Source organism: Cydia splendana, chromosome 4 (assembly GCF_910591565.1).
Source record: "Cydia splendana chromosome 4, ilCydSple1.2, whole genome shotgun sequence".
Classification (NCBI taxonomy): domain Eukaryota; kingdom Metazoa; phylum Arthropoda; class Insecta; order Lepidoptera; family Tortricidae; genus Cydia; species Cydia splendana.
This window is the reverse complement of record NC_085963.1, coordinates 6171678-6197727: the sequence shown is the minus strand read 5'-3', so window position 1 is coordinate 6197727 and position 26050 is coordinate 6171678. Positions and strand designations below refer to the sequence as shown.

Below are 26050 nucleotides of genomic sequence, written 5' to 3'. Positions count from 1 at the left end.
ACTTATTTTTAATATACAAAGAACTATGTTATTGATTATATATTCACCACATTTCAGGACATTTATTGATTTATCATTTGTTAATTACATATTTATATTTTTTTATGTTTTAAAGGGTAGATAGAATTAAGTAAATCGTTTTAATAAATATTGTAAATTTTGAGCCTTTGTTTGACTTATATATACCTACCTACTGAACTCGATGATCCTAATTAAATAAAATTTTCACATCATCTATTCCGGTGAGGGCTATTTCAACCTTGCTGGGATAAAAGCGGCACTTTTCTAGTCTGGGACACAATTTTTAACTTTGAATACTATTTACTACCTTAAATAATATTGTCAAACATAACAATTACCTCATAGGTGATGTGAAAAGCATTATGTGTGTTATGTTAGCAAAATTATTTCTACTTTGAGCGTTAACGTTTGAATCCCTCCCTCTGCTTAGGATTCTATTTTAGAGTCCCTCGCTAGACTTGGGGTTTTACTGTAAAATCCTTCGTTTCGTTTAGGATTCAAATTACTCCCACGACGTAGGTAAATATGTCTACCATCTGCTAAAGACGGTACATAATAAAATCTAGCCATGTATGATATGGTAAATCTTTTAAATTAATGTTTACTTTAAAGCAGCATTTTTTCGTTAACTAAACAATAAAGTGTTAGTATTTTAAGTCTTATATAAAATACTACTTCGATAAGTAGCATAGGTATACTGTATTTCTAATTTTCTATTCGTATTGCAACATTGCAAGCAAAAACTACCTGCACAGATAAGGGTTTTGTAAACCGTTAATGAATTTCGAATCTATGAACCACGGAATAAGGTTAAGTATGACAGAAACTCGTCCTCTTAAGTACGCCGGTCCGTTCCTTCGCTACTTGTCAAGGACGTGTCCGGAGCCACGGGTAAATAAGATCCGTTTCTACGAATACCCGTTTATCCGTGGAGACGGATCCTAATTACACGTTTCTTAATTACACGTGCGGAACGGGCCAGAAAACCGTGTACGTGTTATTCGGAAACGGGTATTCGGAACGTGTAAACGAAACACGGACCCGACCGCGAGCCCTAGTATAAACTCGCACTTAATATTAAACATTAATCAATGTGTAAACAGGCGCTAAAATTATCTAAATAAAATTCGATCAGACATGATTAAGAGTGTTTTGATTGGTACCTATTTAAGAAAATCTGTAGGTGTGCTCGTAGGCATTACCTACTTAGTTAATAATATTCGCCTTATTCGAAATGTTTTTAAGGATTGTGTAGGTATTTATACAATTCATTAAATGAAGATAACACGTGAATTGGCTTAAAAGCAACAAACGACGTCATAGCCGTAAATAAAAATAATCTGCGCGCAAAATTGCTTTTTATACCGAATATTTTTTATACTCGTAGTTATTTCGGTCCTTAAAATTTCGCCTTTTGTTACTGTTTTTAATACTTGTGTGCCCCGTGGGAGTGGGTTAGTTTTGCGAACTGATGATACTTCAAAATTTCAAATGCTGCATCTTTCACTAAAGCCGCGACACAAGCTAGAAACTTCAGTAAGGTAAACGTACTAGTGCTCGACATGCTAATGCCCAATAGATGACACCTTGCTGTCACCTCTATTGACAATGACTTAAGTTTCAAGATGACATGTACTGGGGCCGCGTCGAGCACCAGTACGTTTACCTTAATTAAACCTAGCCAGCTAGCTAGCTGAAGTGGGACTGGGCTGGCCATGTCTGTCGTATGCCGAGTGAGCTGTGGGCCAAAATTAGATTACAGAGTGGCAGCCCAGCTCAAAACGGGGATTTGGCAGACCACGTCGGCGATGGCGAGACGAGCTAGACTCCTTTTTAAAAGAATGGCCGAAGACTGCTCAAAACCGGCAAGAATGGAAAAAACGAGGGGAGGCCTTTGCACAGCAGTGGGACACAACAGTGGCAGTGGCAACAGCAGTGACTCTCAATAATAATAATAAACCTAGCCCATCTAAAACAAATTGAAAACCAAATCTTCAGCACTTTATGGCGAAGCGTAACATCTATGCGACATCTTTTATTCGAGCTCGTAAAAACCGCGACGGGCCTGTATGAGCGATGGCCGATTGAATTAAAGCGGCCAAACTTATGGCCGGCCGTTACGCGTAATGAGACCACTGGGACTACCCCGCCAAGGAAACTTCAACCCTGACCCCCGGATTTTAAGTCCCATTTCGGCTACCGAGAAAATGTTACCGTTTTTATGGCTGCGTAGAAGTAAAAAAAATTAAGGTAATGAGAAACGTAATACCTGGCTAATTTACTCGTCTATCAAAGTTTGTTTTACGCGTGTCTCTGCTTAAATTGAGTTTTGGTTGCGACGTTGTAAAAGTATGGCCATTGTATTTTTTTAAATTTTCATTAAGTGCTGCGGACAGGCCTAAGAGAGTTATGGCGTTATTCATAAACACGTTATGTATTTGTAAGAAAGGGATAAAACATAATTTAACTAAATCAGGCCCGTAAAGTTTTATGAATAACCTCTTATTCGGAAAAGTTTACGGGCCTGATTTAGTAAAACTGTAAGTGGCTGAAGGTTTTTTAAGTGCATTATGTACTTTTTTGCTTACTAGTTATGTTGCATTATTTTATAATATCTACTCAATAGTGGCTGTAAACTGTAAACTCTTCGCTTCAGAATGTTTTACATAATTATGAAATATATTTTAAGAGTTGTAAACTTAAGTCTGTGAATTATTTATTACAATATATATACAAATATAAACCTTGCTTATAAGTTAGCTACATACTTACGTCGTACCCTGTTAAAATATTTATGTAGTAATATTTTCTTTTAGCTTTTCCCCAGTCGTGTAAACGGTGTAGGTAGGTATATGTAGAGTCCATCCGTGAGAAAACTGTCAATACTTACTGTGTAGTACGGCTACCACCAGTACGTCTACCATCAGTTTTTACATTGACATATACGCTCACGTCTACGTAAATTACTTTCTATGATCTCGCTCGTACTCGCATATTAGTGCAAGCGAGATGTACAGAAAGTAAATTACGTAGACGTGAGCATTATGTCAACGTCAAAACTGGTGGTAGCCCTAGTATCCAATTTTGATGGCAAGTAACCTTAACAACTCATTTAACAGTGAAATAATCAAATATTTCAGGTTAGCGTAAGTTGAAATGTGTAGTAATTGGATGCAAGCAATTTTAATGAGTGTATAACAGTTAACTACGTTAAACCATCTATGTATTTAAGTACACAGTCTGTAAGCTAGCTCGTAACTACGCAACTTACCCCTAAGCCTAAGTTAAACACTGCCTTAGACTTAACTGTTTGAGCCACAGACATATATCTTAGTAGGCTACCCAAAGATACCTACTGGCGGGCCAACTAGTATATATGCACCTACATATTTAGGTGCAAATAACTTACAGAAAAATGTGGGTAGATTCCAATTACGTTAAGTCATCCGCCAAGTTTTACGTGAAGTACCATACATTGTTACTGTCAAGAGTGCCGGTGCCGGTGCAAATTTAGCGTGGTTGAACTCTATAGATCAAAACTGAATAGTGTACTAATTTCTTTATAACTTAATTCTTTCATCGGCGCCGATTGCTAATCAAAGCGAATAAGATAAAACTTAAGTCTTACAATAATTTGATTTTGCTCTAAAATACAGGGACGATACTTGTGATCTGATTTAAAGATGCATGAATGATCTGCTCAAAGTATAATTATCTCAATACATAACTTTATATTGATAAATCAAGGCATTGTTGAACAATTATTTATGACTACCTAAATATTGTCGTCTAATTCATCTATCAATTATCTATTGTAAAGTTTTGAGGATACTTGAGGTTGGTTTTTACAATCTCTTGTCGGTCTGCATTTAGATAAATGTCTGTGTCACTCACACAGTACATCTACGGCCAGTTGCCAACATTGTTCATAATGTATGGCTTGCAATATGGCAGGCTTACGGGCTTCTATGCATAATCTCTGCGAATGCATTCAAATTAATCTCACTGCGTATCTATCGAACTATTATAGGGCTTTAAGCGAGATAAACTGAGATCAGATTAATAGGTAATGTTGTAATTACCATATTTCTGAAATATGTAAATGGTTAATGTTTTTGCTTTAATGGTAATGTAATGTGGCTGTAATCGCCTTTTAAAACCGTACATTTTTATTGCATTTTTAGTGCATAAAAATGAGAATTTTTTTTTGAACAATTAGTAAAATTTTTAATATTGTCTTCGGTTACCGCGATAGTTACTCATGAAATAAAACTATTGAAACGGATTATATGGCGTATATTGAATACATACTACATCCCGACGTTTCGAACCCTTTACAGCGTTCGTGGTCTACGGGTGACAGAGGAAAAACTGTACTGTGCAAAAACTACTTACTTACATAATAATGAACCATCATAAACTATAAATTTTAAGGCCATTTAAACAAATGCAAAATTGGTTCATAAGGCTACACACAACAACACAACAAACAAACAAGGCAATACAGTTTTTCCTCAGTCACCCGTAGACCACGAACGCTGTAAAGGGTTCGAAACGTCGGGATGTAGTATGTATTCAATATACGCGATATAATCCGTTTCAATAGTTTTATTTCATGTAGTTTAATTATTTTATAATTTTACACTGTGTGCCCTAAAATAAAATAAAAAATATTTTGTCACCCCTGGGCAAGTGTCACTACGACACTACACTTGCCTAACAGAGACAAATCTAGTTTAACTGTTAATATAGGTTACAATAAGGGAAAAAGGATAAGTATACCATATAAAGTAAAAAATATAACCTGCTTTTGCTCGTTGTAATTATGTTTAAAGAGACTGGGCACTGAAAGTAAGTGATTATATATCGAGAGGTCCAACTGTATTTATAATCATAAATGCTAATTTGAGTTCCCTTTAATAGCTTTTAGTATAAGACTCTCGGGTAACATAAAGTTTAACGAACTCCAACCACGTTGGTTTAAGCTTCCACCCTTAAATCCTGTGCAATCAAAAATATCCCGCATATAGGGATTATCACAAGTAGCGTAGGCTGAGGCCGTCGACCTCCTCGCAACCATTGGTGGCGTCATTCTCATTGCTCTCATTCCAGTAGGCCTAGCACATGGTTGGCGCGACAGTATCTCGCGGCGAGATAGACTACCGGTCTTTTACTAACTATGATAATTAAAGACTATACTACCCGTCCCGGTAGTCTATCTCGCCGCGAGATACTGTCGCGCCAATCATGTGCTAGCCCGGCAGGCGATCGAGTGTAAACCTTCGAGTGGCAAGCAGCTAGCTGTACGGTTACCATCAGTTTGTCACTGACGTAAACGCCGTCGAGAACGTAATTTACTTTCTATACATCTCTCTCGCACTCGCATATTAGTGCAAACGGGATGTATAGAAAGTAAATTACGTTCTCGACGGCGTTTATGTCAGTGAGAAACTGATGGTAACCGTACTGGTGGTTGATTGATCCAATTGTATTTGAAGTTTCGTAAGTAAATGTACGTCAATCAACCGCAGAAACTAGAGAAAGATCAATCTAGACTGTAAATCAAGGGTCACAGCAACTGTAGCAGGATCAACTTCGACTACGCCAACGAATGCAGTGACCGTGACAATGATGAAGAGATCAACCTCAACCTAATATGTACTGATTTTTTTTTTCTACGTGCAAGACTCCTATGGTTATGACAATAAATCAGTAGACTTTTTCTAATGTAGTCAGTAGTAGGATCAGTGTATATTTAATAACAAAACTTCCGTGACCCGTTTTTTTTTTGAAGGATAATCATTTATTTACATACAATATATATACAGTGGTACTACTAAACGAAATTAATAACTAGCTTAAATCTAAAATAGGCCCCTGAGGCATTGTACCAAGGATGCTGGCGGCATTTTACTCGCTGTATCGCAATGCTGATACGTTGTGCGAGGTAGCCGCCAGCTCTTCGGTCACCAGTTACGTCAACCAGACGCTGCCATGGACCTCGAGTTTCAACTCCAAATGGTACAAAATGGTAATCTCTACCTAGGCTCTTATATTTGTTACGTTTTAAAATTTCGGCGCATTCCGCCGCCCCGCCCGCTTTTACATTAGTCCGTTGGAGGTGGGACGGTGCCAGTGTGTCTACGCAGGTAGCATCCCACACTAACATCCGACCCAAGCTCCAAGGAACCAAGGACACCCCATCGGGCCTCTTGCCATCATCTCTGATAATGCCAGTCGGCTCAAGAAGAGCAGGCACATTGATGGCGGCAAGAGACCGACGGATTATGTCATTAAGCGACGCATGTCTCGAAAAACGGCCTGCACTTTTTTGACAAGATAATCCGTGGTGTCCCAGTCGGTCCACGTCCGTGCCACAAGAGCATATGTGGGGCGTACACACCGAAACCCCGAGTCGCAAACCAGTCGCCAGTCTAAGGGAGGTCGGATCCAAGAAAGTACCAGTATTGGGCGAAGGATGGGCATGTAGCCAGTAACCGGCTTCCCGGGTTCCGACCGCCAAAAGCCTCGCGCGGTCTAGACCTGGACAGTTGTTTAGAAGAGTATTGTAAGTTAAATCACAGTAAACATTATCCCAACTCCTTTGTGAATTTGGGTTGTCTGGAAATTGTTTGCCTGGGCAAACAATTTTAAAAGCATTTTTGCCATCCTCAAAGCCCGCAATCTCACAGTTTGTGGGCAGAGCCCTTAAGATATTTCCTATGAGACCAGACGTGCTATGAGTGGACGCCAAAAAGGCTGGGGAAGCCACATTGGAAATTTTGCGAATTCCTAAACCTCCAAACCGAATAGGGAGGGATGCTTGAGACCAGGAAGGCTCACTTAGCTGAATGTTTAGAATCGTCTCTAAACGAATTTTGATCAAATCATCTACATATTTATAGGCGACAATAAATTTGATGTCTCCAAAAAGGACAACAGCGGAGCACATACGTAAATTGAGCGACAAAAAGGCAGAATTTAAGAATTACAAGAGCATAATGAGGGCTAATTTCGAGTAAGCGATCCGTGTGATATTTGAATTTAGTTATAGAGTTGGAAATATAATCGGGAAAGGATTCTTCGAATATAGGAGAACCCAGGAGGCAAAGAGATTACTTGTCTACTGATTTGATATTGGGAGTCAGATCGTCAAATTTGGGTTGTAAGTTGGTCAAAGTACAAGAAGATTTTTGAATAAAGAGTTCGTCATTTACTGAAATTCAGTTCTAAACCAATATTTTCGATCCACTCTTAATAAAAGACAAATCAGAGAGCACAGTATTCACGTCGCCTCCTAGGGTTCCGTCATCTAAGTACCACATATTGAATTTTGATTTAAAATTTTTGATAATTGGATTTATAGCCAAATTAAAGATTGCTGGCCCGAGAGGGTCACCCTGCTGACAGCCAACCTCAGAAGATAATTCATGTGACTTGTACATTCATTTAGATGAGTCTGAATAGCAAAAGAAAAGGTAATTGTATAGTTCCGGAATTTTGTCCTTAACTTCTGTCAGCAGGGTGTCTCTACTAACCGAATTAAAAGCATTTTTAACGTCAATTTTGACAACAATTTCGCAATCATCGAGTGAAAGGTAGGTCCTTAGGGCATGGACGGCTGCCTCGCACCCACCTTTCGTGCCAAAACCTAGCTGTATTGGTTCAAAAAGGGATTGCAATTTTGATCTAACGTGTCTAACCGCAATTTTTGATGCCCTTTTTAATATATCAGTGTATATTATTGTCCAGGCTTTCGAGGTCACGTTACTTTGGCCTGCCCGAGAATCCGACTCTACGCCCGCGCAGGTCGCCCAACCAATGACAGCTCAAGGCCGGATCTCGTAATTAGCCATTTCATCGGCTAGACACGCGGACTTTCGGTACGATAATTGGGATGTTGTTTCTGGCTGTATTGGATGGGATTGGTATAATGAAATTAATAGGATATTACGTTCAAGTTGCTCGGGACCCTCGGGAGATAGTGATTTCCGGGAAGACTTGTTAATAAACGGGTAGGTACAGTCAGAATCAATCAATGCGCCAAAAGGTATTTGCCACCCTCGAATACCGTTTCAAATTGAGATATATATACATACATATACCTACAGTTACAATGGTATTTAGTGTGGTGGTTTGGTAGAACATTTGACGCATAGTCTGATACGCTTTTGATGCTGACCTACGCATATATTTGACTGTTTGCTACTGAATTGAGTATTGATTGCCTTAATGAAGCAATACTAGGGAGCTAGAATGAACTTCGAAGAAATACTTGCACTGTTGTCCCGAAACCTCGATGCTTACACGCTCACTGTACCTTAACGATATTTTTTATACTACGTCAGTAGCAAGCAAGCATACGGTCCGCCTAATGATTTAGCGATCACCGTAGCCTATGGACGCATGTAACTCCAGAGATGTTACATGCGCGTTGCCGTCCCTTTAAAAACATGTACACTCTTTTTTTGAAGAACCCAATACTGTAGACCCTCGGGAAAACCTCGGCATGGAGCTCATTCCACAGCCGGAGCGTCCGCGGGAGGAAATTGTACGCTGACAATATAACAAGCAAAATTTAAAAATCACTGTCATAGGCTGGATTTAGTGTCACGCGGACCGTCTGTGCGGATCGCTCCGCACCGCCAAATTGTATGAGAAAGCTGTCCGCCCGTCAGCTTTACCCTATAACGCTCCCTGAACTTAATACATATTGGTCCGGTGCGGAGCGATCCGCACGGACGGTCCGCGTGACACTAAAACCAGCCATAATCGAGATGAATAATATATTATACACGGTGTGGCCTGTAACATGAGCAAAGAATTAAAACATAGATTGTACTCCTCAAACGGTGACACTTTTGTTCAACAACTTTTAAAAATTGTGAAGTATTTAGACTCCCTATTTTTCATACAAAATAAATATTATCTTCAATGGACGCCATCGCCACGCCATATTATTGTGATTGACGTTGCTTGTCACGCCTTAAACATAACAAAATTCGCAATACATTGCGTCTTAGAATAAACTTTAAAGTGTAATAAAAATCAAACCACAAGTTATTTTTAAAAGTAGCTGAACAAATGTTGGTCAGTATGAGGAGTACAGCCTACAGTTTAATTTTTTGCTCATGTTACAGGCCACACCCGGTATATATAACGAGTATCACGACAAGCCCTAGGTACCGCTGGAGAGACAAAGTGCAGAAAGACCTTAGCGAACTTGGCGCCGTCGACTGGACAGAAACGGCTTTGGGCAGAGTAGCATGGCGGTCTCTGGTGTCGGAGGCCAAGATCCACTTCGGGTCGTTGCGCCACAGCAGTAAGTAAGTAAGTACATATCGACACATCTTCACAAACTGCGTTCAGTATTTTGTACCTACTTCAGGGCGGATTTTGTATCACATAGGCGCTTATTTCTCATCCGTACCAAATACACTAAGTTAAATATCTCACTGTAGGATACCGGCTTGTTAGGTAGGTCGTAATAAGTGTAACGAACAGGGTTTCAAATATTGGCTTTCGGGGTGTTAAAAGTTAGGGCATTTACATACATGCGTTTTTAATCTCTGGGGGTAAAATTAAAATAGTTGTGGAGTAAAATTTAATTTAAATCAACGTCCAGCGCGACCTACATGTAATATATTATGCTTAAAAGGTGCTCGTTGTCTTGAAGCACTAAATCAGGGTTTAACTCACATTTGGGTAATGAACAAGCCGCAAGGGGGCGCGGGTTCGATCCTTATTCGATATCAAACTTTGTTATAATCGTGATTACACTCTCGGGGTTAAAACGTTTAATGAATGAAAATGATTTAGTTAGCGAGAAGGTAAAGGTCACTTCACTTATGTACGAATATGGTTATGATTCAAGCGCTAGGAAATTTTTTCTTACTACTTAAAATAATCCAGTAACTTTGTCGAATTTTGTAACCTGGCTCTTTTGAGTCAAATCCGGTAGTTCTGATTTTTTGCAGACTTGTTTATGATGTTGGCCCAATGAATAATCCACGTTTGTGACTTCGAGCGCCGAACGCAACTTTGTCAACCCTGTTTTGGGTACGATCTTGTGGCTACCGGGCCAAATCAGCTTTGATTGACCTTAGAAACAATTGTGCCAACCGGCATCGCCTGAGAACAAAAGTGTATACTCACTGCACTTAATAATAACTCCACGGCCGACTTCGGCCACGGCGACTGCTGTCAACTCCGTTGCTGTCGCTGGTGTGCTCGCAAGTGGCTGATGTAGCCGATCTTGTTAGTAAAAGTTCGCGAACATTGCAGGCATGTGAGCACACCGCACTTACTTAGCCTACGAATACAAGTTCGAATAAATTATACATTTTGAAAGGCTTTATCTCGGAAAATATTAGATGTACAGAGATAATTCTAGTGTCTTATTGTAGCAAATTTAGTCTACTTTAAAAACGCCATAGGAAGTTACTATCAAAAACTAGCAGGGTTATAATCGCCCAAATCTAAAAAAAAATTGCGGTTTATTCGATTTTTGACAAAGTTGCGTTCGGCGCTCGAGGTCACAAACTTGGATTATTCATTGGGCCAACATCATAAACAAGTCTGCAAAAAATCAGAACTACCGGATTTGACGCAAAAAAAATGTATAATTTTACTGTATTAAAAGCCTAGCACGGCCGACTAAGTAGTACCTACCTCTCCCAGCGAAGAGTACGCTAAGGTCGCTAAGAGTACGGTCGAAGGTATTAATTTATGACCCATTTCGTACCTCGTCACAGTGACAAACAATATTAAAGTCACTAGAGACCTCATACTATTGTCACTGTGACAAGGTACAAAATGGTTCACAAATTAAAACTTTCGACTATACATAATAAATGTTGGTATATTTTATTTTAATGGGTCCATTGTACCTATGCGGTGTTATTAAATCACTAACTGCAAATTGAAACCTAAACGAGGGATTTAATGGTTGCTGCGGTGTTTACAACCCGCAGACCGTTCGAACGCCATTAGCCGGGCCAAACGAATCGCTCACTCGGCGTCATTACGGTTCACGGACCGTGGACGATTTTACGTACACACAAATGTATAGTGCTTCTCATCAGAGGACCTAGCCATGATGACAATCGTTAATAGAAAACTTAAATAATGTATGGAAATGGTCGCGTGACTTTTAGTAGCATCTATCATGCCGACAAATTATTTCTTTTCGTTTGGCATTTCCCTGCCCCAATATTACAGGGTTCTATGTTTCACTTTTATCGAACTGAAATTTGAACATTGTCATATGACATTAAGTCGAATTTCAACTATCTTGAAAATGGTACATAGAACCCTGTAATACAGCAGGGGCAGCGATTTGTCGATGTAGGATTGTCATCCTAGCCAGGACCCCAGTTATTTTATTTATCTTTGAGGCACATTAGTTATTTGACTGTTAACAACTATTACAAGTGATTTAAATTTGGGCCTACAATAGTCCGATTTCTTACCATGTAGCGCGATTATCGATTTATTTTCTCTATCGTATGATCACTTAATTTATCTTTGGCAATGTATGTGATTATTGATACTCTGTAGTTTCTTGAATACCCCTATTTACAAAAGGCGGTGTGTAAACCAAGTAGTTTTTTTACTGCGATATTTTATAGGGGGAATTGCTTAAGCCTATGTAATATTAGGTAGGTACAGTCAACTGTAAAAATATGGGTGTAGACAACTTACTCAAAAATATGTCCCATATAATAGTTCTTGATTCACTGACATAAGAGTTATGGGACATATTTTTGAGATGATTTGTACACCCATATTTTTACAGTTGACTGTACTTACTTAAGTACTTACTTCAAAAACCTAGTGTGAAATTCTACAAAGCCATTTTTGCATAACTAACTATACAATTTGCAACATAAGAAGCATCTTGATCAGAATTACTCGTATTCTAAAGTACTTATCAGTTCCAACAACTTGCGTATTGTAAACTTTGTTCGTATTGTAGTTCCAATTTGTATTGAAAGTTGGATCGCAATACAACTATTGATTACCGCAAGTGCCGCAACTATGTAAACGGCAGTGTAGCGGCATTCCGCGGCCGACCTGTAGTATTTGATTCAAAGCGTTAGCAGCTCGCGGGCGGTTTGTGCCGCTTAAGGCACAACTAGCAATGTAAAAAGCGGCACATGGACATTTTTACCCTTATTTAATTACACAAACGGGTCTACCGCGATATAATTTCATTGTTGTCAGCTGAAACGTCGGAATTAAAGGTAAAAACAATGAAATTATATCGCGGTAGACCCGTTTGTGTAATTAAATATGTGTACAAAACGCGAGAGTTTAAAGTGTTATATTTTTATCCTTTTCCGGTGTTTGGCGGACCTCGGACAAATACTTAAGATGTTATCTAGAATACACGGAGACATAAGATCCAGATTTTTACAAACGTGATACCTACACTTATTTTTCGCCAACAAAGAGACAAGGAAGACGAATGTAAAAAGGGAACCCTTACAATTTTGCGAGAATACTTGATTTTTTTTGGCCTGTTGTGTGCGGGAGCTCTTACAATTTGAGAAAGGTTTTATGTGAGATTCGAAAGGTTTGCACAACTCGTGTAGGATGATACACGTGTACGCGTCTTAATATATAAGAAGTTTCAGAGCACAGGCGCATGGAGCCTCTGGCGATTTGAACAACTTGATTAATAGGTGCTTAATAATAGTTTCCAATATTGTCTCAAGATCCATTTAAACTAAATTTCAATGACGATTTTATGAAAACGTTTTCTTTTGAATGTTTCTTATTGGGTTAGGTAACTAAAAACTTGTTAGGTAGGTATAGCATTCGAATACGCGACGGTAGTGTATTAGGTAGTAGGTACCTACTTCGTTTGAAAAAACTGTTCTTAAGTATTTACACTCCACAGCTTTTATTTTTTCCATTTATATTGTTAGGTTACTTAAACATAATTAAAATAGTAAAATGTTGAGCGTAAGTAAGTAGACTAAGGCCCACTTGCACCATTCCACTAACCCGGAGTTAAGCAGTTAAACCGTTAACCAAGTGTCAAATTGTACTGGTAACCATGGAAACTCCAGATTTTACCGGTTAACCGCGGGGTTAGTGAATGAAAGTGGACCTAAGTAGTAAAGTGGTTTGGTTAGTGAAGCTGAAGAATAATTCCAAGTTCGTTTACCGTTATTCATTTTAACGATATCAAAACCAGCATGTCTTTAAATAAACCAAATCAATATCGTCTATTAAAATCGAATCTGGGCGGTTGTTGTTCTGTTGTTTATATTAATTATATGGATTCCTGCGTTACCCGACTCCCCTTAAGCGCTCATGCAATAACGTGCTTGCCTATTTTTATTTGGATTGTATAAACGTTCTACACGCTCTTTCGTCGCCAAATTCCTGGCATTTCTGTTCCAGTTTATACACGAGCCGTGAGGATTTCATACAAACAATATCCTGCACAAGATACGAGTACATTATATTTTAAAGTTATTTTTAGCCTTTTCAGTATTTCTTTCTTTCTATTTTGAATTATTCTGACGTAATTAATTTTTAAATTAAGGGACATTTGGATGGGTTTTATAAACTGGCGAAAATTTTCATTTTGGTCGGTATAAAAAAAGTTGGGAGTTTTACCCGATGTAACTTTTTTTTATCCATTTTCAAGTACTTTTGTATCAATGCTCCTCCACTCAAAATCACTCAGAAATACAGTTTTTTTTTGTATTAAATGTTTTTATTTATATCTAAATTTTAGACCAATACCATCAACATCTGCCAAAAAAAATCTGAACCTCTACGTTTGTAGTAATAAGTAATTGCGAATACCTATCGTACGACTAGGATTTTTCTTTTAGTTATATTTTCTATATTGTTGTTTAACATATGAAAAAATATGCAACTATTCTTTCACCGAGAAAGTAAGTAAACTTATTTAACCCTTAAACAGGTAGTGTATCTATAGGTACCACATAACAAATGATTTTTTTTTGACGAGCAGAGTAAATACAACGACCGCAAAATGTCATTGCCGTAAAGTCTATAAAGTGGGTGATTTCCGAACGTAAAAAAATGGGAGGTGTCAAAACAAATTTCTTTGACATTTTAGTTGTCAATTTCAAATCGACAACAAATGGCAGTTTATGTACGTTTCTCCCGCCGTAAATGTTTGTTATGCCGAAAATAAATATTGTACGTATTTTGTGTTGTATTATTTTGGTAGATTATTAGATAATGTATGTGTAGTAAGCCATAATTTGCCTTAGTTATTGTTTTCTGATAAAATATCCGCTCTGAAAGTTTGTGGTTCGTATGAACCCTCTGCCCGTTAAAGGCACGTTCATGTGGTTTCTATGTGGCCACTGCCCTGCAGGGAGTTTACATGATATTTAAGGGTAAGATTTATTAGTATGACTGAACCCTCATAGTACAAAAGTAATATATTTTCCTTTGGTTTTAAAATTAAATATTTATACAACGGTCAATCTTATGAGCCACGATATCCGCGTGAGCCAAGCTAGTGCGGGCAGTTAGTGCATTTTGTAACGGAATTGTAAATGGGATGTGCACGTGACTTACCCTTAAAATTACTCTGTAACAAGGCAGTGGCCATATAAGGACCACGTAGCACCATTGGTAATGGGCAGTGGGCATATAAAAACCACCAGGTTTTTTTAAATGAATTAGTGATAATAAAAAAAAATCAAGAAATTACTTTTCTTATAAAGCTATTACCTACCTGAATCAGCAATCAAAAGTAAAAAATGCGTCAGGCCTGTTTAAGGGTTAAAAATATTTAAAAAAAATGTATCTTGTACTTTCAGCATTTAGCACTCACTTGACTGATCAATACGATTATGTATTTAGTTTTAAAATAATGGAGCTGTGGTTTTTTTAGACTTTTTTTGTTAAAGTAATATAAAAAAAATGTTTACTTAATGCAACAACCTGATTACATTTGTTATAGACTGTTGGTTGGGTGACTTGGCTTGGAGCATTTTATTCGAAAGCGAAAATATTGTTTTAATTGTTTTTAAATTATATCGAGAACACAATCCCCTTACTTACGATAAGGGGATTGTGTTCTCGATACGACGATAAACAAGTACGATAACCAGATCAGATATGTAAAATCAAAACGTAATAAAAACCCGAAGTGCGACTCGGAAACCTCTGATAAAGTAAAGCTGATCAGATTCGATTTATAATTCGATTTCACGAAAACTTAAGAAAATAACGACCGATTCACTCGGAAGATAGCAGACCCGGGAACAATCCACTTTACGTCAGGTGTCGCCTAACAACGCCTTTATTGACTATATAACAAGGTTCAATTTCACCCGGCACTAAACCCGTAATGGAGATCGTTCGATGGAATACAATTATGATCTGTGATTTCGTTTTTATTGGATTTATAATGGAATAAAAACGTTTATTGTTGATTTAATGCGAAAAGAGGCCTAATTTAATTTGGTGGAGTTGATTGTTTTTGGTTGTTGTTTTTTTGGGGTTTGTGATGGAATAAGCCTTTAGGTGAGTACCTATTGATTAAATGTTCGGTGGTTGTATGGACAATACACGTGTAAAGGCTTGACCTAGCTTTAATAATCAGTAATGGATTGCCTACAACAGAGTGTTTTAACGTAGGTATGGAAATACTGAAAGATTAGATTTGATTTTGATCATATTGAAAGCTTTCAAGTATAGTACTTTTAAGAAAATGGGTGTTCCGTAGAAAACTCCGAGATCTGATTGGAAAAAATATTTGAAACAGTACCTAATAGGTATTTATGTCTGTGTCTCACGGAAGTTTTGTTATTAAAATACTCTTAAATGATCATCTTCTGCTCCTATTGCTTCTGTATTTACATTGAACTATAAATCTCATAATACATGTTAAATCATCATTAAAATGAATTTCTAGAAGTAGGTAACTATAATACATAGTTTCGAAAAGCCACTGTGTTTGCTTGTGTAACATAATCCTGAAAGTTAATAACCAGAAACCAGAGCCAAAATGCAACTACTTATACTAAATAGTTAACTGACTGGCACACAGAAATTCTAGCCTGCCGAAAACCCAGGGCCAGGCCAGACAGCTGCCGGCGAGCAGACAGCAGGCCACGAATTCCCATTGGTAACGCAAGCGCAGGCGAGACGACTTTTTGAGAGAACCAGCGTAATCCGTCCTCGTGAACAGCGTACAAAAGTGAAGGTAAAGAGTATAAGTACTTTACCTATTAAAGGTAGAATGTGCTTATACTGTGTCCGGCCGATCGATGGATATGGCCGAGTCTATCAAGCGATTGGAATGATGCCTCCGATATTCCGCCGAAAGGCATTCAGCGGCCGGCGCGCTGACAACAGCGAATGAGCGTTGCATTTTCCGACTGCCAGAAAATGTGGAATTGTACAAGTGTCAAAGCGAGCGGGCGCGCGGACAATTTGATAGGGCTGCTGATTTTTTACCTAGCGAAATTTAATAGAACTAGGGCGATGTTAGAAAATGGATAGCGAAAACTTTGCAAATAAATTACGATCACAGGTACGCCTAATTGAAATTAAAAAGATGTGAAAAATGACGTGGCTAGTCTGCGTCACCAGGCATTTTTATATAGCCTGTATATAATGTCCCTCTGCTGGGCAAAGGCCTAGAGCCCCTTGTTTTCCACGACTCCCGTTGTTGAGCTTTTTCCTGCCAGTTATTAATTAAGGTATCTAAGTCGTCCCGCCTTTAAGCATAAAAAGCATAATACTTATTAACCACTCAATCCCTCAGCCAGTTAGCGAAAACGAGTTTTAATTTGAAAATGTCGTAATATTGTAAACAATTAAATGAGTTGTCAAATGGCCGAGCAGTGTTTACAACCGTATCATAAGTTTTTATTTATAAATAAATCAACAACATCATTAATAATGATGAGTAGAATTTAGGTGGTGTAACTACAACACTTTCATGGATTCTGTTCCATTCAAAAATTTACTAGGATTATCAGTATAAAATAAATCATTTATATTTAATAGCAACAATTTGAAAAAGAAACACTCATACCCGCTCCCGCAGCAGAATGTAATAAAAGTTGACTGATGAAACCTTTTAAATTTTATGTAATTAATACAAAAACATAATAAAAAATTACCCACATGTTGCTTCTAAAAAAGTTTATCTTGCACGTTTATATCCTACTACTACCAAGATTACCCATAAAAAGAAATTTTATGGAGCGGCGTAAAATGGCTCATTTTAAACTTTAGTTTACAATGAAATTATTCAAATTGAAGTGTAACTAGTATCCAAATTAAATTGCAAACTTGCTTAGAAGGTTAACTGTTCGTTCTGTCTACTATATACGGGTATTCTGGCGTGGCCGCAGCGCGCTTGGCGCCGCGGCACAGATTAATAAATAGTTACTACGTAACAGATACTTCATTCCCAAACAAAAGCAAAAATACCTACGCTATAATAGCCTACAAAACCTTAATAATAATACCTGCTGCTCAGGACAAGAAGAAATGTACCATAAGTACGCGCACAAAGAGTCGAGACTGTGTTGCCCGCCGTTCGAGTCACGTGCCAACGCGTCTTGGTAAGAATGCGCTAGGGTTGTAGCTACCCTACCTATGATGATTATTGTAATAAAACGAATGTTGCGAATCAAATATGTTTTAGTTTTAATATACTGATTTATAATTTTTTCACTTCTCGGAATTCTCTGTTATTAAAATTTTATAGTTCAAATATGTATCCTAAATCGCGTAAATAATTTTAATAAATATCCAGGAGCAAAGCAACGGACAATCAACGGTTTTTAAAAGTAATACGGTGCTACCAGGCCGATTAATTATTACGTCGTCAAAATTATTTAAAAATACTTTTTCTAACCCTTCAATATAATTATTAAACGTTTCAGGTGGGACCTTTAAAAAGATGAATTTTTATTATAGGCCTTTTCCTTTGTTTTTTTGACTTTTTCACCCATCTACTGCACAATAATTACGTGGTTTCGGCATTTCGAAGCATAAGCGCGGGAAACGCGCGGTGCAATGCGGTGCGAGCGCTGAGGCGGGCGTTCGGCGGCCCTCTGTCGGTTGTATCGTCGACGATACGCCGAGCGGTAGGCATATAGCGCGTGGCCTTGAGCGTGTGACGGAGGCCTGGCCGCGGCTTCATTTCACGGGTGATCAGCTCCCGCGCGCCATCGCCATTACCGCGATACAAACTGTTGTCCCGTTTATTTGATCACGGAATTTTACTGGAAACCCAATGGATTTCAGGGATTTCATTGCTTTGTAGTTATTGCATAGTTTGCACTATTAGGATCGTGGTTAGTTTGGAATTGTTTCGTTTGTAACGTCTAATTTGAATGATCGATTAGCTGTTCTCGTTTAGTGTACTCAGGTAACTATGTTGACTGACCGTTAGGTACCTAAACTTGATTTCTGTTGTTTTGCCCTATTTGGTTTGATTGAAAACATATCGTAAAGGAACATTAAAGGTCCTCTATTATGTAGGTATAGAAACATAAGACCAGAGCACACCGGCTGCGTGTGCGTAGACGTGCTCTAAATAAAAATGTTGGAGCTGTACAAGTGTACACGCACACGTCACGCAAACGGTGTGCCGATGCCGTCTCTTATAAAGATCTGTATATTACAACGAGCATGTGCACGTGCACGTCTGCGCACACGCATCCGGTGTGCATAGGCGTCAAATCCTTTCGTTTAGTAGGAGTAAGCCTTTATTTACAACTGCTAAATTATATATATTGTGCAGTGGGCTTGGAGCTGTCCCCAACCTTCAGTCAAAAATTACGGTTTCCTTTAGGCACTTTTCGTTGTTCTATCAAGAAACTATCCTTAAATGCTTGGATTAAATGCCAAGAATTTAAAGGTAGGTACTTGTAGAAACCAATACCAGTGGCCGATTTTACAAAGATTCAAGTATTATTTTAAAGGCATGACCGGTAAACTGATACGATTGATGCGCGCTTGGCGTAAAGTCGTATGAACTGTATGTGTTGTAGCTTTACTATTAAGAACAGTGACTGACCGTATTGGTTGCAGACGAGCTTGACATGTGCGGTGTCCTGGCCGCACTCGCGCAGCTCGCGCAGCAGGCCGCCCTCGCTGCGCAGGAACGAGTTGTACTGCCGCGCCGCGCCGGTGTACGCTCCGTGCATGCGGCCGGCGCGCGGTCCGGCGCCACCGACCGTGGCACTGCTGTTCATGTGCCTAAAGGATTTTACGCAATATTTTAGTAAATCATACCGGATTGTTTGTAATATAAGGCACAAAATTTGACTTGCCGGACTTGGCAACCCACATATTATAAAAATAACAGACTGAATTTTCCAATTAGTCCGACCGATGTACAATTTTAGTATAAAAGCAAAATAATTGGGTAGTAAATAGGCCAATCGGACTGTTATTTTAGTATCTAACATATAAAAACATAACTTAGATTATCCGGCGCTAGTTCAAGTGGGTGACGAGTACGAGTTTCAAGTCAGAGGCTCCTAAAAGAAAATCTAGTAAGAAAACTGATATAGCCTTTACAAGGGCCAAATTCTCCTTTGACCCAGAAAATGTTATTGAAAATACGGATAGAAAAAAGATAAATAAAAGCCTAAGAAACTAGCACGATGGTCAAACAAGGCAATACAGTAACCCTGATCAGGGCTCAAGAGTAATGGAACTTACGAATATCCCAGCATGGAGCACAGTTTGGTGGCCGTGCCTTCGTCTAGCGTGCGCGGGCTGAGGCAGGCCGGGAACCAGGACTGGTTGCCGGCGCGGAATACCTGCAGCTCGCCGCGACCCACGTCGCCGTTCATCTCGCTTAGTCGCACTACGACAAGGCATTGAGGATTTTTTTTAAAGATAGTATGTAGATTGTAGAGTCCGTCTAAACTAATGGTAACATTCCATTTCTGACCGCAGCTGCACTACTGGTAGTGAACGCGTCGGCGTTATTGTCAATTTCCATAGTAAAATGAACAGTAGTGCAGCTGTCGTTGGAAATAGACTGTCACCTTACTCTCCACAGATTAAGCAAGCGTGTGGGAACCACAATCATAAACGCCAAATTTCTATGAACATATGACGTTTATAATCGCGCTGCCAAACTTTGTCGCCGCCAAATCAGTGACAACTTATTCATTTTAGAAGGACTCAAATAAAATAACTCTGTATGGATTTCGATGTAGATTTAAAGGGATGTCAGTTCAATACATGATTGTGTTATTATGTAACAAAATGGTACAATGGTACAAAATATATGGATATGACAAATCTGAAAATTATTTCCTTGGTGGCGGGATAATATAGGAAAACATTTCGTACATCGAATTCAACAATATCATTATATAAAATTCGAAAACAAATTTGTTTTGGTTGTTGGTACCTAATTAAAAGAAAATTCACAAATAAAACCCGCATTGCTACATCACAAATCAATCCAGCATTCATCGTTGAAAATTTTTAGAATTGTGTAGGGAGCCAATGATACGGGCCCGTCAATTTATCAATACGCAATTACGAGGTTGAAAGGAATCCCCAAAATGGTCGTCAAAAGAAAGTTTTGTGGCATTATTTATTCAATGCCACTAATTATGAAGAAAATATAATGTTTATTTTGTGCTATGGTTTTCGATACCAAATTTCCTCCTGATTTTGTCCTTTATTTTGTTAATAAAAGGCAATAGGTAAGTGCTATACCTATATCAACAGACATACCTACAATGTAAACTTTTTTAAAGATAATTAGATAAGATTAAAGTATAAGTCAAGTTTCATGTCAAAAAATGATGCATTGATCCTGTGGTATAATTATCTTAACGCCTTATGCACTTATTTTCAGTTACTCCATTTAATGCTGCTTGTATTGTAGCATTTATACATTCTGCTGCGCAAACGGTGCATCGAAGATTTTCCGATTCTTTACTTACTTGGAAAAAATAGAGTTCTTTTGCCTTTGACATCGCCTATGTAACTTAAATAACCTTTGGACGTTGTCCCCGCGTTTCAATTATTTGATAACCAATACTGTATGGAATACTTGAAAGAGCCCAATATCACTGAAATATACTCACGACAGTTCCTCTCATCCTGACCCCAAGGGCAATCGGAATGGCCATCGCACATGTGGCTCTGCGAGATGCAGTGGTTGTTGCCGCAGTGCACGTCGCCGTTCTTCTTGCAGGTGCGACAGTTGAGCTCGTCGGACCGATCGAGGCAGTCAACGTGGCCGTCACAGCGCCAGTCGTGCGGGATGCAGCGCTTCACGTCGCATTGGAAGCCGCTGGGGCACACTGAGGAAATATGTTTTGTCGTAGCGTTATCGGTTACTGAAGCAGACATAATTAAGGGATTACGTACTGGAAATAAACGGGTAGTCCAAACACCACTCAAAAAAAATTAAAAATAAATTCTTGTCCCTCTAGTTTGCCGAGGTCGAGGCCATTTAGCGTCGGTGGAATAAGGAGTATATTCCGCTGAAGTTACATGTTCAAGGTAATATCTACAGCCTAATATCTCCATAGGTTATGCAGCGCAGTACTTCACTTCTGTCAGACTCACTTGCCGATACAGATGCCGGTGTTGGTGAATTTAGCAAATATCTCGCAATGACGACTAATAACTATTGCACATAATTTTATTAGTTTGGGCCTACTTCCTCGCTTAATTATTTCACCTCCCGGTTTGGACCTAAAATGAAATACATCGACCGTTCAATCGATCCAACCGGAAGACGAAAAAGTAGCCTTATATGTGTAGCCTCCACTTACCAGGTTTTGCAGCGCGGAACCTCGCCTCTTTCACCTCTCGGTTGCCGAGGCAAACATCGGTGTCGGTCGATTCGGGGAAGATCTCGCACTGAAGATAGTCGGGCATAGACAGCCCGAATACTTCTAGGAAGAAGCCACAGCGACGCATAGTTTCTGGGGGAGTATAGTTTTGTTGGCAATTTAGTAACTCGGTAGGATTCCATTGATTTATTAAAAAAATACAATATACAGTTACACATCCGGGCTTGACTAAAAATGTGAAGTTAATACCGATTAATTCATTTGATTGGTTTATAGTAAGGAAATAGAGATAATGTCGCCCGAATATAAAACTTTACCAGCTATTGTAAAGTTAATAAATTATTTAGCAGTCCGTGTATCATTGGAGACAGATATGGATTACATATGGATATAGTAGGTAGAGGAAAGCCGCGCACGCCCTCGACAGACGACCTAACGGCAGTCGCTGGCTCAAACTGGATGACAACTTCAGACAGAGAGCTCTGGAAAACTTGCATGGAGGAGGCCTATACCCTATAGGTAAAAAGGGATTCCCATACATTCTTATTTATTTTTATTTCATCGGATGTGTATTATTTTTAGTAACTGTGTTTGAATGAATGAATGAAAACATTTATTTTCAGGCAACTATTGGCCCATAGATAAATACCTTAAAACCAGCATACATATTATTACAAAATATATCTTAAAACTAAAAACACAATTATGGCTGCGATGCAGTTCGCAACCCCGCAGTGTCAGGGAGCCGGCCGCGGAACCGCCGGAACTTGACACCCTTCGGCCAAAACTCCTCCTTGGTGAAGGTCGCTAGATGTTCAGTCGGAACGCTCAGCACAAAAGAATTAAAATTCACACTATGTCGAGATTCCAACTTCACGACCCTCAGGAGGTTTGAGAAATTAGAGGCTTTTTTATCTATACTGTATTACTAACCTTGACAAAGGCTCCTGCAAGGGCGTACCATGTGGCCCAGGGGCCCGCACTTGGGCACGAACAGCGAACAGAGGAACAACGCTGTCAGCTCGTAACACCGCACATCCACCACGGCGTCATATATCTCCAGATCCTGGTCCCAAATACGAATAAATCGTGTAATATTTAACAATTTAATTGCCAGTTTAAATAAGTTTTTATACCTAGTATGCATTTTCTCAAATGATTTTAGGCCTCAAAACAAAACCTTTGTTTATTTTATGGAGAGGCGCTTTAGTCGCGTGCCGGTCGCGTACCAAAGTAACCATGTCGTAAAAAAGCAACTATCGTGATAGTGTTAAGGTTCAAATTTAAACTCTCTTAGTTATCGGCGTTATAGTCTATTCGAGGTACGGAAAACGGTGAAAAATATAGATAATACTCCTAAAAATACGTGTGATACCTCATTAGATTCGTAATGATGTCTAGAAAAATGTATTCGAAGCGTGTATTAGCACACAAAAAATTACAAAAGTTATTAACAAAAAAAGGGAGAAAGAAGTAGATATTTCTTATTTCCCAAATATCTCAAAAAGTATTAATATTTAAGAAACCAAAATTAATATTATAAAAGAGGAGGATATTTTCAATCAAACATTCCACACTTGCAGAACTGTATTTCCACTATTTATACTTCTTTTTCAACGCCTCATATTCGGGAAACGCGCGCGGCATGAAAAAGCGATTACGTAACATTAAATATAATTTTAAAGGTATTAAATGTTCAATGAAAAATTAAAAAAAATATGGTGTATTTAAAATATGTCAACAAATGTAATACTTGTATAAATTTATCTTAAAGTTATTTTTTCAACAAGTTAGGCAATTGTTAATGAATAAAATTTTCTCGAAATTCCTTCTTCATTGAAAACTAATAAAAATGTATAAATAACTATTGTAAAATTTTGTCGCTTTCTAGAGCCCTTCTCATATTTGGTAAATCTTAAATATTAATACTTTTTGAGATATTTAGGAAATAAGACAAATCTACTTTTTTCTCCCTTTTTTTTGTTAATAACTTTTGTAATTTTTTTGTGTGCTAATACACGCTTCGAATACATTTTTCTAGACATCATTACGAATCTAATGAGGTATCACACGTATTTTTAGGAGTATTATCTATATTTTTCACCATTTTCAGTACCTCGAACAGACTATTATACAACGGCGGCTTTACAAATAGGATTCTGTCAGATTTTGTAGGTATGTTGTTGTGCTAGATAATATAATAGTACATTATAAAATACTACACTTAATTTTAATATTTTATTTTTTTTACCAGATAGCGGTTTTCCTTAATGTTCAGTGAAGTGAAAGTCGCAAATACAGTGAGACTTGCGCCTTTCATTTCACTGAAGCAACGTTAATTTAAAATAACATTAACAACAACTTATTGTTATTGCGGAAAGGTGAAGGTCAAAATTCAGAATTTGACAGAAAACAAAGTACAATAGGGAAAATACGGAAGGTATACTAAAGTAAGCGCCTATTATTTCAGTAACCTACTTAGTTTTTTTCCAAACCCTTTCATCACTCAAATACACATCATAATTTAATCTACAGTGTTTGTTTGTATAAGTAGGTACTCGTATTTGATTACAATCTTGTATGTTGAATTTCAGCCACTTCCTCGTGTATGATCTCGGAGTAAATAACAATGTATGATTGAACCAACACTTTTTTAGAGCTCCGCACAAAGCTGTTCGCGAATCTCTTATGGAATCACTTCGGTCTTGAAAATCGGTTACCTAAATGCGTTTTTCTCAACGACCGTTTGATGTAGGTACCTACAATTTGGAACAGTCATAGCTTCTTCTATCCCCTGCCCTTACCCCACGTTATGTGGGGTCGGCACAACATGTTTTTTTCTTCCATTCTTCTCTGTCTTTCGTCTCCTCAGCACTCACTCCTTTCTTTCTCATATCCTCTGTCACACAATCCATCCATCGTTTTTTGGGTTTACCATACGCTCTCCGTCTATCAACATTCATCCCTAACATTCTTTTGCCTATATGGCATTCATCCCTCCTCATTACATGCCTCTCATTTTCTCCGTTACTGGAGCTACTTTCAAACTTCCTCTTATATACTCATTCTTAATTACGATCCTTTCTCGTCACTCCACACATCCATCTCAGCATTCTCATTTCCGCTGCGTGCACTCTTCTTTCATCCGCTACTTTCGTGGCCCAGCATTCTGATCCATACATTACAACAGGTCTCACGTTCGTTCTGTATATTTTCCCCTTAAGTTTAAGGGGCATTCGTGGATTGCAAGTTGTTTCAGAGATCTGTCGCCATTTCATCCATCCCGCATTTATTCTATTTTTCACGTCTCGGTCGATGCTTCCGTCACATTGGATCAATGACCTAAGGTACCGGTAGTCAGAGCAGACTGGTAGGGATACACCATCTAAGGCAATATGGGTAAAACTGGATAGACCACCGAAATCGCAGAACATGTGCTCCGTTTTGGTTCTGCTTATTTTGAGTCCCACACTTTCCAGCTTTTCTTGCCATTTTCCCAGCCTGCTCTGGACCTCAAGTGCATTTTCTCCGACAAGAACAATGTCGTCGGCAAACAGCATACACCAAGGTGCCTTCTCCTGTATGTTCGATGTCAGAGCATCCATAACCAGGAGGAACAAATACGGGCTTAAGGCCGACCCCTGGTGTAAACCTACCGCCACATTGAACTTGTCGGTTACGCCTGCTTCCGACCTGACGTGAGTACTGGCTCTGTTATACATCGCCTGAACAAGCCGTACATACTTCTCTGGCATTCCTTTCTCTCTCATAGACTACCACAGAACCTTACGGGGGACTCTATCGTATGCCTTTTCTGGCGATAAAAGAAAATATGGCGTCCGTAGTTCCCCGGCCCGGCATAAACCCAAATTGGTTCTGTGTTACCTCACTTTCTTCTCTCATTCGTCTCGCAACCACTTTTTCCCATATCTTCATACTATGTGACATGAGCTTTATTCCCCGATAGTTGTTGCAATCCTGTACATCACCCTTATTCTTAAAAACGGGCACCAGTGAACTGTTGCACCATTCATCAGGGATCGCCTCTTCTTGCAACAACTTATTAAAGAATAAAGTCAGCCACTTCCATCCATCCGCTTTCAGAAACTTCCATACTTCCACGGGTATACCGCTTTCCCATTCTTCATACCTTGCACAGCCATCTTTACTTCTTCTACAGTGATCTCCTTCACCATACCAATGTTACTTCTAACATTTTCTAGCAC

General features: G+C 38.7%; 1 protein-coding gene across 1 annotated transcript in view; it reads right to left on the bottom strand.

The window, feature by feature from the left end:
* The window catches only part of LOC134789691 (atrial natriuretic peptide-converting enzyme), an 88274-nt gene that overhangs the window by 21439 nt on the left and 40785 nt on the right, over window positions 1-26050 (bottom strand). The window contains exons 6-10 of the mRNA XM_063760297.1: window positions 22758-22890; window positions 21804-21956; window positions 21108-21326; window positions 19717-19864; window positions 19067-19248 (exon numbers count right to left, since the gene is read on the bottom strand). Of these exons, the coding sequence (XP_063616367.1) occupies window positions 19067-19248; window positions 19717-19864; window positions 21108-21326; window positions 21804-21956; window positions 22758-22890 (835 nt within the window). The remainder of the gene's footprint in view (window positions 1-19066; window positions 19249-19716; window positions 19865-21107; window positions 21327-21803; window positions 21957-22757; window positions 22891-26050) is intronic.